General features: G+C 43.9%; 1 protein-coding gene across 9 annotated transcripts in view; it reads left to right on the top strand.

The window, feature by feature from the left end:
• Window positions 1-17,316, top strand: part of Aamdc (adipogenesis associated Mth938 domain containing) — a 32,561-nt gene extending 15,245 nt beyond the window's left edge. For 7 of the 9 annotated variants that reach the window (XM_042280249.2, XM_042280252.2, XM_042280247.2 and 4 more), the window contains 3 exons: window positions 9,563-9,712; window positions 13,510-13,605; window positions 17,143-17,316. In XM_042280249.2, the coding sequence (XP_042136183.1) occupies window positions 9,581-9,712; window positions 13,510-13,605; window positions 17,143-17,283 (369 nt within the window). In that variant the 5' untranslated portion in view covers window positions 9,563-9,580 and the 3' untranslated portion in view covers window positions 17,284-17,316. Of the gene's footprint in view, window positions 1-9,562; window positions 9,713-13,509; window positions 13,606-16,749; window positions 16,866-17,142 lie in introns of all 9 variants that reach the window. The other 2 variants (XM_076547634.1, XM_042280255.2) reach the window with 2 other exon arrangements.
• Window positions 17,317-17,544: the final 228 nt, after the last annotated feature.

Below are 17,544 nucleotides of genomic sequence, written 5' to 3'. Positions count from 1 at the left end.
AGAGTAGCAAGTAAGGAAGAGCTGTAATCCTTCATTAGCATTTTGTCAGCTGAGTGGAAGAGGAAAGGACCACCTCGGCTTTAGTGCAGACGGAATGGATGTGAGAGGCAGTTCAGTCTACTTGCAGAAGAAGACTGTTTCTAGTATCAAGACAGTGTCGTGAGAGGATTGTCTGATGGAACTACGTTCCAATCTCAACTCTCTTAAAGCTACTTAATACCTTACAATATTACTTTCCATAATAAAAAATTGTGGGCCGGGCAGTGGTGGCGCATGCCTTTGATCCCAGCACTTGGGAGGCAGAGCCAGGTGGATCTCTGTGAGTTCGAGGCCAGCCTGGGCTACCAAGTGAGTTCCAGGAAAGGTGCAAAGCTACACAGAGAAACCCTGTCTCGAAAAACCAAAAAAAAAAAAAAAAAAAGAAGAAAAGAAAAGAAAGAAAGAAAGAAAGAAAATGAAACTCAAACAACTTTTATTTATTTGTTTGCTTGCTTTTTATTTTAATTAATTAATTTTTATTTTATGTGCATTGTTCATATTGATACTGTTACTATTAGTATATATTTTACACACTGGCTTTTGAGTTATGAGGATGGATTTGTTTTGTTTTGTTTTGTTTTTCAATGATTTATTTATTGTGTATAGTGTTCTGCCTGCATGTATGCCCACTCACCAGAAGAGGACACCGGATCTCATTATAGAGGGTTGTGAGCCACCATGTGGGTGCTGGGAACTGAACTTAAGATGAGTATGGATTTTTAAACATTAATTTCAAACCAGAATGATTTCAAACATCTTTGTAATGTTTGATATAATGTAAATGTAAAATGGGGGCTGAAGAGATGCCTCAGTGGGTAAGAGCACTGGCTGCTCTTCCAGAGGGCCTGGTTTGATTCCCAGCACCCACATGGCAGCTCACAACTTTCTGTTAACTCCAGTCCCAAGGGCTCTGACCCCTTTTTCTATTCTCTGTAGGCACCAGGCATGTGCATGGTACACAGAAATGTATGCTGGCAAAACATCCATACACATAAAATTAGTAATAATAATAATAATAATAATAATAATAATAATAATAAGCATGCTGGTACAAACCTTTAATCCCAGAGCTCAGGAGACAGAGACAGGAGGATCTCTGTGAGCTCTAGGCCAGAGTGGTCTATATCTCAAGTTTCTGCCCCAAGTTCTGATCCAGCCATGACTATATAGTGAGAGCCTCTCTTCAAAAAACAAAAAGGGAGAGGTGCAGAGAAGCTTGTGGCTTGGATCTAGAACCCTGACTGGGGATGGCAAGGGGATGAAGAAGGGGCAGTAAAACTGCAGTGCTGTGTACAAGAGCACAGAAAAGCTGCCGTCAGCCGGGTGGTGCTCACGCTAAGGAAGCGGCGCCAACTTCCTCAACAATTCTGAACCTCCGTGTGTTTATTATGTGCGGCGTTGGGATGGGTGTCAGCTAATCTCCGTAGGAAAACAGGAAGAAGGGAGAAGGAAGCTACAGTTGCTAGTTTTTCTGCACACTCTTCAGTCATCTGTCAACACTCGTACTTGGATAAGGAACGAAGGCTTTGCCATTTCCCATGAGTCTGAGGCCTTGATCCTTTTAACGGCTGTGCATTCATTCAGAATATCACTCACTTGGCTTCCGGCTTCCTCCTCGCCCCACAGAAGGGAACTGGAGAGATGGCTCATCACAGAAGAGTCCTTACTGCTCTTGCAGAAGACCCAGGCTGGGTTCCCAGCACCCACGAGGCAGCTCAAAACCATCAGAAACTCTAGTTCCAGAGGATCCAGTGCCCTCTACTGGCCTCTTTGGGCTCCTGCATACAGGCAGTGCACTTACAATCATGCAGGCATATGCGCATACACATAAATAAAGATAAATCTTTAAAAAAAAAAAAAGGATAGGAAGCAGCACTGGAATGTACATGGTTATAGAAAGGGCCATGTGGGCTGGAGAGATGACTCAGAGGTTAAGAGCACCAGCTGCTCTTCCAGAGGTCCTGAGTTCAATTCCCAGCAACCACATGGTGGCTCACAACCATCTGTAATGAGATCTGGCGCCCTCTTCTGTGTATATAATAAATAAATAAAATCTGAAAGAGAGAGAGAGAGAGAAAGAGAGAGAGAGAGAGAGAGAGAGAGAGAGAGAGAGAGAGAGAGAGAGAGAGAGAGAGAGAAAGAGAAAGAAGAAAGAAAGAAAGAAAAGAAAGAAAGGGCCATGTGAGATCGTAGCCTGGTGTCCATTTGCAAGCCATAAAGAGGTCTCACCAGGAACCAACCTTGTTGACATCTTCATCTTCTATTCTAGCTTTCCAAAGAGGGAAAAGAAAGTTCTGTCATTTAAGCCACCTGTGGTATTTTGTGTTAGAGACCATAGCACATTCCTCAAGGTACAGATACAGACTTCCTCTGCTCATACCAATTTACTATTTCCCATAATTCACTGTGCTGCTTCTTAAACGTTTTCTTGGGAGCTGAGTGGTGGTGGCACACACCTTTAATTCCAGCACTTGGAAGGCAGAGGCAGGCGGATCTCTGTGAGTTCGAGGCCAGCCTGGACTACAATGTGGACAGCCAGGACTGTTACACAGAGAAACCCTGTCTCAAAAAAAAAAAAAAAAAAAAAAATGTTTTCATGGGGACAGCTCAGCGGGTAGAAGCTGACTACGTGAATTCCACCCTAGGACCCCACAAGGTGGCAGGACAGAAGCAGTTCTAACCTCCACAGAAACATGGTGTGCACTTACACACACCTACCACAAAAACAAGTTAATTTGTTTTGACAGGGTCTCACTGTGTAGCCCTAGCTGGCCTCCGTTATCCTGCCTCTGCTAACTGCTGAGATTGAAGGCATGCACCATCATGCTCAGCCTTTTAAGTTTAAAAAAGTATATTTATGAAAAAGGAAACAGTAGTTCACTTGATTATTTATTTGTTTGTTTTGTTATGTTGTTGTTGTTGTATGTTTAATGAGGCAGGATCCTTCTATGTAGCCCTGGCTGTTCTGAAACTTGCTGTGTAAAGTAAGCTGGCCTTGAACTCACAGAGCTCTGCCTACCTCTGCCTCCCAAGTGACAATGTTAAAGGCATGCCCCACTCTGCCTGGGAAAATGTGTATATTTTCTCTTCTGTAGTGCACTATATGGCCTCAAAGACAGGAGTCGTGTGTTTTAAATTTGTCTTCCTTGCAGAGTACTCAAAGCAGTATACTTATCTCAGTTACGTATTTTGTAACGACTGTTTAGAAATGGAAGTAGCAAAACTGCATTCATAGTTAAGCGGTATTGAGTAAAAGTGTGACTTTGCAGCCGTCTTTACTGAAGGTTATGTGCTTTTAGGAGAGAGAAGCGGGAAACGGACAAAGAATGGGGCATGGGCCCGTGCCCCGGCCGAGTCCCAAACATGGAGGAAACAGCTCTCCTCACTTACTGTCATTTCTCCTCCCTGTGGCCCTGACAAGGCCGTCTGGGTCTCCACAGGAATTTGAACTGCTGACCATCTCCACACTCGCAGCTCCAGAACCTCCTGCATCAACTTTGCTGATGCACCTGGTGGTGAAGACTTACTCTCCGCTGGGACTAAGGGTCATAGTCATACAAAAGTCTACTCAACTGTAGGAAGACACTGACCGGCTGCTGTTCAGGGCATTACTGATTTTTATGACAAAAAAAACCCCCATAATTTAAAAGAGAAATTTGCCTCTAATGGTATCATGACGGAACATCTCAGGAATGTAGAAGTTATTCAGCCTCAGGGTGGCCAAAGATAAACATACCAGTTTCTCTCTTGCATGGTTGGCTAAGTCAAGGAGAAAGCTCAACATTCATGGATTCTAAAAATGAATATAAATAAGGGGAGAATATCTTTGAATGACTTTCTTCTCTACACCTAGTCTGGCTGTCATGTGATTTTCCACAGTTAGCAATGGCCATTTTAATTTTACTCATTCAAGCTTTTATTCCCATCTGCATGGTTACAGAAAGCACAGGTTATACAGCCTGGTGACACATGAGGGAGCTGCAGCAGGAGGGTAAACACACCATACATTCCTCTTATAAAAAAGAATGACTTGGGATCGTTTGCTTTATGTTGACTTCACACTTCAGTGTGGTCTGGTGTCCAGTTACCTGATCAGAGACCACCATAGGTGTTGCTGTGAAGTGACTTTGTAGATGTAGCTAACACCCACGATCCCTTGACTTAAATAAGACTGTCCTTGGTTCTCTGACTGGGCCTCATCCAATTAGGCGAAAAGCCTAAAAGCAAGCTAATGTTTCCTTAATGAAGAAGAAGTAAGTCCTTGACACTGCAACCCCTCTTCCTCTAGACGTTACAACCAGCCAGCATTTTCTGCTTGTTTTGGTTTGCCAGCCCCTTCTCTTGTGTGAGCCATTTCCTTCAGCCTTTAGTATAACAAAGCAAGGGTGGTGATGGAGGCACACACTTGTAATCCCAGCACCAGAGGATGGGAGCAGGAGAATCAGAAGCTCCAGGTCATCCTTTGGCTACACAGTGAGTTTGAAGCCATCCTGAGCTACTTGAGGCCCTGACTTGAAAGAAGAAATCTTGGCCGGGCTTGATGGTGCACACCTTTAGTCCCAGCACTTAAGAGGTAGAAGTAGGTAGAGCTCTGTGAGTTCTAAGCTAGCCTGGTCTACATAGCAAATTCCAGAACAGCCAGGACTGTTACACAGAGAAACCTTGTCTCGAAAAACCAAATATATAAATAAATACTATAAACTTAATATATATGTAATCTCCTGCTTCTGTTTTTCTGGAGGACCCAGACCATTACAAACCCCTATTGGCTGCATTTCCCATTTGTCTTGATTTGTATGCTGTAACAGAATTCATGAGACTGGGTAGTTATAACGAAGCTTGGGGCTGGTGAGATGACTCAGTGGGCAAGCCTGAGGACCTGAGTTCGGTCCCCAGAACCCACATGGTGAAGAGAGCACCCAATCTCACAAGTTGTTCTCTGACCTCTACATGTGTGCTTAGCACCTGATCAGTTCCTAGTGAGCACCCCATGATGTTTATATATGGCGGAAGAGCAGAACTGGAATCTAGCATGTGCCAAAAAGGGAGAGAAGAAGCTACTTTTTTGTTTTTGTTTTTTCGAGACAAGGTTTCTCCGTGTAGTTTTGGTGCCTGTCCTGGATCTCACTCTGTAGACCAGGCTGGCCTCAAGCTCACAGAGATCCGCCTGCCCCTGCCTCCCAAGTGCTGGGATTAAAGGCGTGCGCCACCGGGCAGAAGCTGACCTACTTTATAGTAACCTACACTCCTGAAAACTTGCCAATCTCATGACAAAGACATTGATTGCCTTTTTTTAAAGTTTGATTGCCTTTTTTTAAAGTTTCATAGTTTTTGACAAAATAACACTGGTCTCAAAGATAATGAAGTGATAGAATATTCTAAATAAAAGGATATGTGGGGCTCCGAAAACAATTTGGTATTTCTCAGTTTATTACTTTTAGTATTTGTTTGGGTTGGGAGGTGGATGTGTGGAGATGAGAGGTCAGCGTTCAGGAGTCAGTTCTCTTCTACCATAAAGGTCCTGGAGCTAGGACTCGGCCCGCAGTTTGGTGGTGGTACCTTTCCTCCCTGAGCCATCGTGTGCCTTTCTTAGCCACTGTGTGTGAACGGGGGCATGGGCCATGGCACGGATAAGGATGTCAGAACAACGTCAGGACTCAGTTCTTTTCTCTATGGGTTCCAGGTATCAAACTCGGGTCTGGAGGCTTGAGTTGCTGGTGCTCTTCTCACCCAGCCATCAGAGCTGCTGGCATTGATTCCCTCTGAAAGGCCTCCGTTCATCCGGGCTTGTCATTGACTGCCGGCACAAACCAACCACATCAGAACCATAGCAATGCTAGACTATCCCCTTGATGCTTGGTCAGAGTGTCACTTTATTGAGATTATGTGCAACTGAATTATTGTCATCATACTTTTATTAAATTTGGAATCACAAATCTGAGGACACTCAGGAACATTTACTTGACTGAGAGTATTTACACTTTTTGGGTTTTTTTTTAAAATGCCATAATATTTTGTTGAAAACTGGACATTTTAGATAATAAAGGGAGTCTTGAAAGTTTTAGGTGTTCGATCATTTGATTATACTAAGTGACTTAACCTGTTTTATACTGTGATAATAGATGACCTGAGGCCAGGCATTATAACTGAACAGAAATGGATTTCTTACAATTCTGGAAGCTGTAAAGCCCAAGATTAAGAAACAGCCCTAGAAAGGGCTTGCTTGCTGCATCATTTTGTGGTTATCCATCATATGGTAGGAGAGCAAAGGAAGGGCAAGAAAAGAGGGTTGGGGCAGAGAGATGGCTCAGTGGTTAAGAGCAACTGCTGTTCTTCTAGAAGATCGAAGTTCAGTTTCCGGCACTCACACAGGACAGCTCACAATTGCCCATAACTCCAGCCCCCAGGGATCCAACAACCTCGTCTGGCCTCCGTGGGCATCCACACTCTTCATGTGTAAACAAGCTCACAGGCATGATTGTACACAAAAATAAAATTTAAAAAATAAAAAGAGGTCAAACTCCTCCTTTTGTAAGGAACTTACTTACAGGAACAACTTACTCCCGCAATAATAGTACACTAGAATTTTGGTGTGTGATGTTTTATTTATATGCAAGGGGTTGTTTTTTTTTGTTTGTTTGTTTGTTTTGTTTTGTTTTTTTTTTGTTTTTCTGAGACAGGGTTTCTCTGTGTAGCATTGCGCCTTTTCCTGGAACTCACTTGGTAGCCCAGGCTGGCCTCGAACTCACAGAGATCCACCTGGCTCTGCCTCCCGAGTGCTGGGATTAAAGGCGTGCACCACCACCGTCTGGCTATATGCAAGTTTATGATAAAGTTTATTTTAAAAATAAGCAAAAATGGAAACACATAAAGGCAGAGCGCTCATAGCTATAGCCTTATCAATTCTGTGAAGCCCCACCTCTTACCCAGCAAGGGGATCACTGGTTCGAGACCACCCTGAACTACATAAGATCCTATCTCAAAGAAACAAAAACAAGGGTAGAGTGATTGCCTCGCTTGTAGAAAGCCCTGGGTTTGATCCCCAGCACCCCAGAATATACTGGATATGGTCATACAAGCCTATAATCCCAGCACTTAGGAGGTAGAGGTAGGAGGATCAGAAAATAAAAATCATCCTCAGCTACATAATGAGTTCAAGGCCATTTGAGATTCCTTAGACCCTGCCTCAAAATAAACAAGCCTGGTGTGGTGGCAAATTCCTTCCTTGTAGGAGGTAAAGGTGGGTGGGTCTCTGTGAGTTCCAGGCTAGCCTGGTCCACATAAGAGTTCCAGGACAGGGTTTCTCACACTAGAGAAACATTGTCTCAAAATATATAAATTAAATAAATGAATAATAGAACAAATTAAAAACCGCTTAAAACTGCTATAATTAGCTGGGACAGTGATGGCTCACACCTTTAATCCTAGCACTCAGGAGGCAGAGGTGGATCTTTGTGAGTTCAAGGGCTACACAGAGAAACCATGTTTTGATACACCCAAAACCAAAATACCTGCTACAATTAAATCTCCACAAAAAGTTGGAAGACATTCAAACCACAATACTAAAGCTATTATTTCTGATTCCCTACAGTGTATAGCCACTAGAATACCAATTCAGCCCTATATTTTGATTCATCTTGTTTTTATTTTAAAGGCTGTTTTTCTGTTTGTTCATTTGTTGTTTTTTGTTTTTCAACACAAGGTTTCTCTGTATAGCCCTGGCTCTCCTGGAACTCACTTTGTAGACCAGGCTGGCTTTGAACTCAGAAGTCCATCTGCCTCTGCCTCCCACTGGGATTAAAGCCATGCTCCACCACTGGCCCGCTTCTCCATCCCCCCACCCCCCAACCCCCGTGTTTTGAGACAGGGTTTCTCTATGTAACCCTGGCTATCTTGGAACTCACTCTGCAGACCAGGCTGGCCTTGAACTAAGAGATCCACCTCTAAAGACTGGTTTTCTAGGGATTCCCCCTGTGTCTGTATAGTTTAGTATTCAGCCATAAATTAATTCAATATTTATACGCCTTGAGACGGCAAGAGTTTTGTGTACTACTAATGGATCCAAGTGTGCACTGAAGGATTAATTAAAAATCCCACTTGTTTTTTATATCTGCTTACCTCTTATGTCATGTGCTTCTCTTTGTTCATGTATGTAGGCATTATCAGCTTGTAATGTTCCCGTGAATTAAGCTACCCAGGTCTTTGGAATATAGGCTCATGGTTTCTGGTCTACTTGGGAAACGTGGAGAGTTTATACAAGCCTCTGTGACTGTGTCACCTTGTGTGAATTTTATCACACACACACACACACACACACACACACTGGTGTGTGCTGTACATGTGAGCATTGAGGCCGCCAATTGCTCTGCACCTTGTTTTTTTGAGAAAGGGTTTCTCACTGAATCTAGAACCTGAAGATTCAGCTAGACCGATTGGTCAGCAAATCCCTGGGATCCTCCTGTCTCTGCCTCCCCAGCATGGGAATTGCATGCGTGTGCGGCCATGTTTGGTTTTTGATTTTGTTTTGTTTTTCAAAGGTGTTAGCAATCTAACTCAGGTCCTCCTGCACATCAGGCGCTTTATTGACTGAGCTCTCTTTCCAGCCTTCTCTCCAACTTTGAGAATTTAGGTCCCTGCCTCTTTACCAATCACTTGCTTACTCTACAGTCACAGGAAGCCCATTTGCTTTTAGTTGAACTTAGGTGTCAATGGAATGTGGATAGGAGACTTCCTGGGAGCTGCATTAATCTGAAATTCAGTAGTTTGTATGAATAAGCACTTAGCAGTTTATGGTAGGTCTTTAATTTTATTTCTAGAGACAATAATTTTATTTTCAAAATCAAGGTGTTGAGCTTTCCTTTCACTTTATTATTTTGTTTTGTTTTGTTGGTTTTGTTGTTTTAATTTTTTTTTAAGATTTATTCATTTCTATTATGAATGAGTGCTCAATCTGCATGTACACCTTTATGCCAGAAGAGGGCATCAGATCCCACTAGAGATGGTTGGGAGCCACCATGTGGTTGCTGGGAATTGAACTCAGGACCTCTGGAAGAACAGCCAGTGCTCTTACCTGATGAGCCATCTCTCCAGCCCCATGTTTGTTTGTTTTTTGAGACAGGGTTTTTCTGTGTGACAGCCTTGACTGTCCTAGAACTCACTTTGTAGAGCAGGGTGGCCTCAAACTCACAGAGATCCACTTACCTCTGCCTTCCCATAGCTGGGATAAAGGCGTGCACCACCACATCCCGCTAAATCTACACTTTCAGACTTTATCCTGAGGTTTACCTCTGGAGTCTTCAGAATAATGGTCATCTCTGCTCTCCATGCTTTCACAATTCTGGATCCCAAGAATAATGTCTATGTCTTAGAGAAGTGCTCAATAAAGACCTGCATTCACAATGGGGTAAGGAGCTTGTTAGAAAAGGGTACCTCATGTGGAGAATTGGGGCATCTATCTCTGAATTTTAGAGTGGTTTCAACTTTCCTTAGTGGCTGACTTAGCATCTTTTTCTTTTAATTTCAGATTTCAACTCAGTTACCTATGGCTTCCCCTAAAATTGCTTCCCTCTCTTGGGGACAAATGAAAGTGCAAGGCTCTACCTTAACCTATAAGGATTGCAAAGTATGGCCAGGAGGCAGTCGGGCTTGGGATTGGAGAGAAACGGGAACTGAGGTAAGACTCCATGCCGGCGGAGGAGAGTGCTGATCAGGAGAATCACAAGCCATGGTTGCCTTTCTAGAGCTTTATTGGGAGAGAGGGAGAGGGAGAGGGAGAGAAAGAGAGAGAGGGAGGGAGGGAGGGAGGGAGGGAGGGAGGGAGGGAGGGAGGGAGGGAGAGAGATAGGAGAGAGAAACAGAGAAACAGAAACAGAGACTGCATGGAGGGAAGAGAATGGAAGGAGAGAGTGTGGAAAAGAGGAGAACACACAGAGGGCACGCCCGCTTTTTAGGCTGGGACGCCTGCCGTTGCAGGCTGGTGATGTAATTAAGGACATAATCCTTACACTCCGGTGATTAGATTGGTTGACACTCCAGGAGGCTGATCAAGTAAGTTCCAGCCTCCTAAACAGCCAAGGTCCCCCTCTTCTCTGCTGAGTATATTCAGTACCATTAAACGTATCCTTTTGAAGTGCATAATGTACAGCTGAAAGGATGGCCCAGCAGTTAAGAATACTGGCTACTCTTCCAGGAGACCTGGATTCTATCCCCAGCACTCACATGGCAACTCATCTGTAACTCCAGTTTCAGGGTGTCTAACACACTCTTCTGGCCTCCTCCAGCATCAGGCAATCACATGGTGCACAGACATACATGTAGGCAAAACACCATACACACCCAATAAACTACACAATGTAATATAACAGACCCATACTTCCATTTATATTCATAAGCTTGTATAGTTACTATAATAGTAATCCCCCCAAAATTTATTAGCCCCCAAAAGAACCCCCACAACCATGAGCAGCCAATACCACTTTCTCCATCCTGTACCTCCAGCTCCTGGCAATGACTAATTTTTTTGTTGTTGGGAAATAAGTCCTCAAAGGGCAAAATTCTAGGCCAGATCAGGCTACTGGCTTGGTTGAGAGGTAAGAGACCTAGACACACACCTTGAGATGAGAAGTGGGCATTGGGAGTTCTAGATCCTTCCTGACATGTAATTTGCCCTTAAAAAAAAAAAAAAAAAAAAAAGCTGTATGTGGGCCTTGCCAACCCTGTATCACAGGTGCAGGACTTAGACCTGGTACAGTTTGGTTCTGAATCGTATGGACTGCCCCACAGGACCTCCCATTCCTGAGAGTGCTGGTCACGCGCAGGCATGCAACAGAAGACCATTTTCAGCCTCCCCTTATTAGTGGGATCATGGGAGCGTTGTTTAAAATGAAATTCGGGGCTCCTGTGGCCCAAGGCTGGAATGAGGGAGGCTAAAATCACTGCGGAGAACTGCTGTCAGAAGTTTCACCATACCGTGGCAGAAAAGCAGCCAGTGAGGGCCCTGGTAGAATAAAAGATCAGTGGAGAAGCTGTTCATTCAGGCCAGGGACAATGAGAATACAACTCAGACAGTATCTCCAGGGGATAGATCCCAGCAATCTGTAACCTTCCCTCAGACAGTATCTCCAGGGGATAGATCCCAGCAATCTGTAACCTTCCCTCAGACAGTATCTCCAGGGGATGGAGTCCAGCAATCTGTAACCTTCCCTCAGACAGTATCTACAGGGGATAGATCCCCGCAATCTGTAACCTTCCCTCACAGAGTCTGCTTTTACCACAGTGCAGCCAGCTAATAGTACTCCTACTATCCATTCACAAGCCTGTAATTTTGGTAGAAGGAAATGGTTCTTTGAAAGTTTAATTTAGGCATGTTTCCTTTTCAACTGGATCATAAAATTTCTGAGCCACAAAGGATGAAATCCTCTTGTCTGCTGCTCTAATGGGTAGCAGTCAAGACACTGTTCTACAATTAATAGCTTTCCCCAAGAAAAAAGCTGAGCTTTACAGCCCTCGGCTGCGTGATAAAAGCCTCTCACTAAAGAACAGAGCCACGCTCAATGAGCGCCTGGTCGCCTGGTTGCTTGAGGACCTGGAAGCAAACAGGAGCTGAGGGCAGGTTGAAGATGCTGCGATAACAGTGTGATGCTCCAATTCCGGTTTCCACAAGAAGCCAGGAGTAATTACTGCCAGTGCCTGGATCCACAGGCCCCTGCTGTTATCTTTTATTGCTCAGTACAGACACCATGGGCCTGCAGGACAACAGCAGCAGCAGCAGCAGCTGAATTCATCACACGCGTTCCACTGATCAAGCAACTCTGACCGGCTTCAGCTAGCTCTAGTCCGAATCTCCAGAGGACTATAGTTCTGCACTGCTTACAGCCTTTCACTGCATTTCTAGCACTATCTAGCACTGTTTCTAGTTGCTATCATGAAACAACGTGAGCCCTAAGAGTTTGGAGATTGTGGCTTTATTCAAAACAGTTGCTAGTCTTTGCTAAATGAAGTAACTGCCCAATAATTCACATAAATGCATTTATTTAAGGAAGGTGAAGTTCTCCAATCCTGAGCTGTAATTCTAGTAAACATTCACTCCAGAAAAAAAAAATTCTTTAAATATTGTTTATTAAGTTCAGGGTGATCTAGGATTGATCACAGAGTGTGGGACCAAGAAGAGCATCGGATCCAATCCTTTATAGTCTTTAATCAATAGTTGTAATCATGTGAGAATGTTCCTTTTCCAGTTTGACCTTTTACAATTTTTTAAATAATTTTCAAACATTACAATCTGGGGCTGAAGAGATGTCTCAGAAGTTAAGAGCACTTCTTTCTCTTCTAACAGGAGACCTGTTTTTGAGTTTCAGTACCCACATGGTGGCTCACAATAGCTGTAACTCCATTTCTAGGGGATCTGATACTCCTTTCTGACCTCCATAGACACTAGACCTGCACATGGTACATAGATACTCAGATAGGCAGAACACTTACACATAAAATAAAAACCCATAAACACGTTTAAGTCACAAACACTTTTTAAATTAGTTTTTATTTTATTTTGTCTGCCCACATGTATGTCTGTGGAACCCTTGCATGCAGTATCCACAGACACCAGAAGAAGGCATCGGGTTCCCTGGGACTGGAGTTACAGACCGTTGTGAGCCTCCACGTGGGTGCTGGAACTCAAAACTGGCTCCTCTAAAAAAGAAACACGTGCACTTTTGTTGTCGTTTTGGTTTTTCTCGAGACAGGGTCTCACTATGTAGCTCAGGCTGTCCTGCAACTGGCTCTGTAGACTAGGCTGGCCTTGAACTCAGAGATCCGCCTGCCTCTGCCCTTAGCTCCATTGGAGGGAGAGGAGAAGGATAGAAAGGGAGATTTTCCTGTGAGAAAATAGGACTTACATAGGCTAGTTGCTGGGCTTAGTCCGACTCTATTTGCCATTATGTTTCATTCTTTCAAGCTTAAGTAAAAAGCATTCATTATAGCAGAAGTGATGTGTGTCTGAGTTCAAATCCCAGCTCTACCACTTGCCAGCTGGGTCATCTTAACCAAGTTGTGTATTTTTTTTCTGAGCTTCAGTTTCCTTATCTGTAATGTGAGAATGGGGGCTTTTGTGCTTACCTTTCCTTATCATTATTTATTTATTTGTTTATTTGGGGGGCAGGGCTTCTCTGTGTTTCTTTACATTCCCAGGCCCAGGATTCTTAATTGTTTCCTAAATTGAAATCTTTTTTTGTTTGTTTTTGTCTTTTGTTTTTGTTTTTGAGACAGGGTTTCTCTGTGTAATAGCCCTGGCTGTCCTGAAACCCGCTCTGTAGACCAGACTGGCTTTGAATTCATAGAGATCTGCCTGTGTCTGCCTCCCAAGTGCTGGAATTAAAGGCGTGCCCCACCATCGCCTGGCAAAATAAAAAAATTTAAAAAGTAATTCTGTTGTAAAGAAAAATTGGTTCCTTCTGCTCTCTCTTCCATATCCAGCATTCTCCTGGGGTGCAGCCTGCAGATGTAAAGGAAGTCGCTGAGAAGGGAGTACAGACTCTTGTGATAGGCAGAGGAATGAGTGAGGCCTTGAAGGTAGGTTCTGCTGTCTACAACATTTCTGAGGACAGACATTTATCCCTTGGACCTTAGCTTTCATAGATATCTCCTCCATTGGAATTCAGCTCTACACATCATGTTTTCTCATTTTGCTGAGCAATAAATTGGCCTAGGATGAGTAAGACTGCATACTGTAGCCGGAGGGTTTCTCAGGTTCCGGCCATCCCCGTCCCGAGTTCCTGTCCAGCCCTGTGGTCCTTCAGCCGCTTATAAAATTATCATTCAGAGGTTTAATATTAATTACCAATTGCATGGCCTCTGGCAGGCTTTTTGCTAGCTAGCTCTTATAACTTAACCCATTTCTATTAATCTATAAGTTGCCACGTGGCTGTGGCAATACTGGTCTGTTGGCATCTTGCTCCTCCTTCGGCTGCTGTGGCAGCAACTGGCGTCTCTCTCTCCTCTCCTTTCTTCTCTCTGTGTATCTGCTTGGATTTCCCACCTACCTCTAAGCTGCCTTGCCATAGGCCAATGCAGCTTTATTTCATCAACCAATCAAAGTGACACATATTCACAGCTTACAGAAAGATATTCCACAGCAGCATACACTACTCCACTTTGTCAGAATGGGGCTTTCCAAGTCTGTGCCCAACCTTGATTGTGTTTCAACTATCTCTCACAAATTCTCAGATCCAGAATTTCTCATGCTCTGCAGTTATCCAGTCAGTCAGTCATGTGTTGGTCACAGCAGGGATCCATTCTGAGCAATGCATTGTTCTTTACCACTGTGTGAACATGTGTGTGCTCACAGGGCAGAAACAGTGTCAGGAGGTGATGTACCTATAGAACCCTTCTTAAACATGGGGTCCGTTGTTTGCTGAAAAGCCAGTAAGAGGCACATTGGAGGCACATATTTGGTCCTTGAACCTTTGGGCCTCTTGGCCCTACATCTTGAATGCTAGGGTTATAAGTATGCACTATCATACAGTTTACGCCATGCTAGGGATTAACTCAGGGCTTCTTGCATGCTAGGCAAGTACTCTACCTTGAGCTCCATCTCCAGTTCTTTATCATTTTTATTTTTGTTTAGTGTTTGACAGGGTCTTTCTCTGTATTCCTGACTGGCCTGGAACTTGCATGATCCTCCTGCCTTTACCATCTAAGTGCCAGAAGTAGAGGCGTGAACCACTATGCCTAGCTTGCTGCTTTACCTGCAGAGAACGAAGCAGCCCTGAAGAGATGACTCAGCACTTAAGACCATTACAGAGGACCTACACAATGGCTCAGCACTTAAGACCATTACAGAGGACCTACACAATGACTCAGCACTTAAGACCATTACAGAGGACCTACACAATGGCTCAGCACTTAAGACCATTACAGAGGACCTACACAATGACTCAGCACTTAAGACCATTACAGAGGACCTACACAATGACTCAGCACTTAAGACCATTATAGAGGGTCTAAACAATGACTCAGCACTTAAGACCATTACAGAGGACCTACACAATGGCTCATCACTTAAGGACATTACAGAGGACCTACACAATGACTCAGCACTTAAGACCATTACAGAGGACCTACACAATGGCTCAGCACTTAAGGACATTGCAGAGGACCTACACAATGGCTTAGCACTTAACACCATTACAGAGGACCTACACAGTGACTCAGCACTTAAGACCATTGCAGAGGACCTACACAATGACTCAGCACTTAAGACCATTGCAGAGGACCTACACAATGGCTCACAACAGGAACATGCCCAGAGGACCCACATGATGGCTCACAACTATCTATAACTCCAGCTCCGGGGATCTGATACCCTCTTCTGGTCTGCAAAAGCACTAGGTATGAATGTGGTGCATAGACATACATGCTGGCAAAACACCATACACACAAAATTAAATAAAAAATTAAAATATGTGTGACTTTAGAAAAGGTTTATTGATTTTATTTTCTGTATAGTTGTTTCACCTGCATGAACATCTTTGCACTATGTGTGTGTCTAGTGGAGGCCAAAAGAGGGCAGATGCCCAGGCTGGGAGTTACAGATGTTTGTGAGATTTCACGTGGGTATTAGGACTCAAACCTGGGTCCTTTGCAAGAAAAACAAGTGCTCTTAAGGGCTGAACCATCTCTCCAGCCCCCTCTAGCATGCTTTTCAATTGATGGTGGTAACAAAACTTCATTCACCTTATTTATCTCAGTGTCTGCAATGCCTGGAACAGTGTCCGAGCTGTAGAAAATACTTTAATTATTCATAGATACAGTTATAAAGATGATATCCCATTTGTTTGTTTGTTTGTTTGTTTGTTTTTTGAGTCGAGGTCTCCCGGTGTAGCCCTGGTTATCCTTGAACTCACTTACTATGTGTATTAGACTGGCCTCAAACTCACAGAGATCTTTTTGCCTGCATGTATGTCTGTGCACTGGTTGCATTCAGTGTCCATGATAAAACACCATACATATAAAATAATAAAATAAACATAAAAATTTTTTAAAAAGTTAAAACACACAAAACTAGATAACTTCAGGTAAATACTGTAAGCAAAATGGTGCCTTAAGAGAGGTTGCTTGGGCTGGAGAGATGGCTCAGAGGTTAAGAGTACTGGCTGCTCTTCCAGAGGTCCTGAGTTCAATTCCCAGCAACCACATGGTGGCTCACAACCATCTGTAGTTAGATCTGGTGCCCTCTTCTGGTCTGTCTGCATGCAGGTAGAACATTTGTATACATAATAAATAAATCTTGAGAGAGAGAGAGAGAGAGAGAGAGAGAGAGAGAGAGAGAGAGAGAGAGAGAGAGAGAGAGAGAGAGATTGCTTATGAGTGGTCCATTCTCCATACCAGCCTCCACTGTGCACTCTGAGAAGACATTTGAGTTGCAGAGTATATAGAGTGTTAATGACATCCTCATACAAACCCTGTGATTTAAGTATTGTTAGCCCTGCTTTACAGGAGAGGAAACCGGAAGGTTCAACACATTTAAAAGCTAGTGGAAGGTCTTGTGGCTTGGCACCTGGCAAGTTTGACTTTAGACTTAAGTTGCCCTGATTAAACTTCAGAAATTTACACAGTATGGGATATGCACCATGTTAGACATTTTTTGCACCTTAACTCTTGGTTCTCTTAACAACCCTGTGGCTTGACTTGACTCTCCTTGATTTATAAACACAGAAGTGCGTGCTGAGTTTGATTCCTTACCTTAGTCACCATTCCACTGCCAGAAGGGCTTCAACCTCAGGCTGAGTCAGAAGTCCTGCATCCCCCTCCCTTTTCACCAGGGCTAAAGCGTGAGTGTGAGACATTTGGGGACTCAACAGTGGTTTGGTTTTCCTACCCTGGGACTGGGGAGCAAACGCAGGGCCTCCTGCATGCACACACACTCTGAAGCACTGCTCTGAAACTCACTGGGGCTCCCTGCCAAGTTCTGAGTGGTGACACACTGGGTGACTGAGAGGTGACAGGTGCTCCTTCTAATTCGGTAACATGCACTTGCCTTCTGACAGGAAAAGAAGTTTCTGAGGCTCCTTTCCCCCCTTCTCACTCATCTCTTTCCCTTCTTCCCAGGTGCCTCCATCCACTGTGGAGTACCTCCAGAAACAAGGCATTGATGTGCGGGTCCTCCAGACAGAGCAGGCAGTGAAGGAGTATAATGCCTTGGTTGCCCAAGGGGTAAGAGTAGGAGGTGTCTTCCATTCCACCTGCTGATGGAGTCACAGAGAATAAAGCACTAAGCAACAACGCCTTGACTGTCTCTCTTACCATTCTCCACAGCAGCCTCCGCTGTGCATGTTGAACTTGGTTGTACGTTCTTGGGGGAGACTGACAGAAGACTAATGCAGAGTTCCTGCCCTTCAGGTTGCTTAGATCAGTGAGAGAGCTAGTTACTGATGTTTAGTAGTGGAGTATGTAGTAGATTGAAAGTGTAAGAAACTTCATACAAAAACAAAGGTTCAAAAAGTTCAGAGC

Source organism: Peromyscus maniculatus, chromosome 1 (genome assembly GCF_049852395.1).
Source record: "Peromyscus maniculatus bairdii isolate BWxNUB_F1_BW_parent chromosome 1, HU_Pman_BW_mat_3.1, whole genome shotgun sequence".
Classification (NCBI taxonomy): Eukaryota; Metazoa; Chordata; class Mammalia; order Rodentia; family Cricetidae; genus Peromyscus; species Peromyscus maniculatus.
The sequence above is the reverse complement of the archived record's forward strand: the minus strand, read 5'-3'. Positions and strand labels throughout refer to the sequence as shown.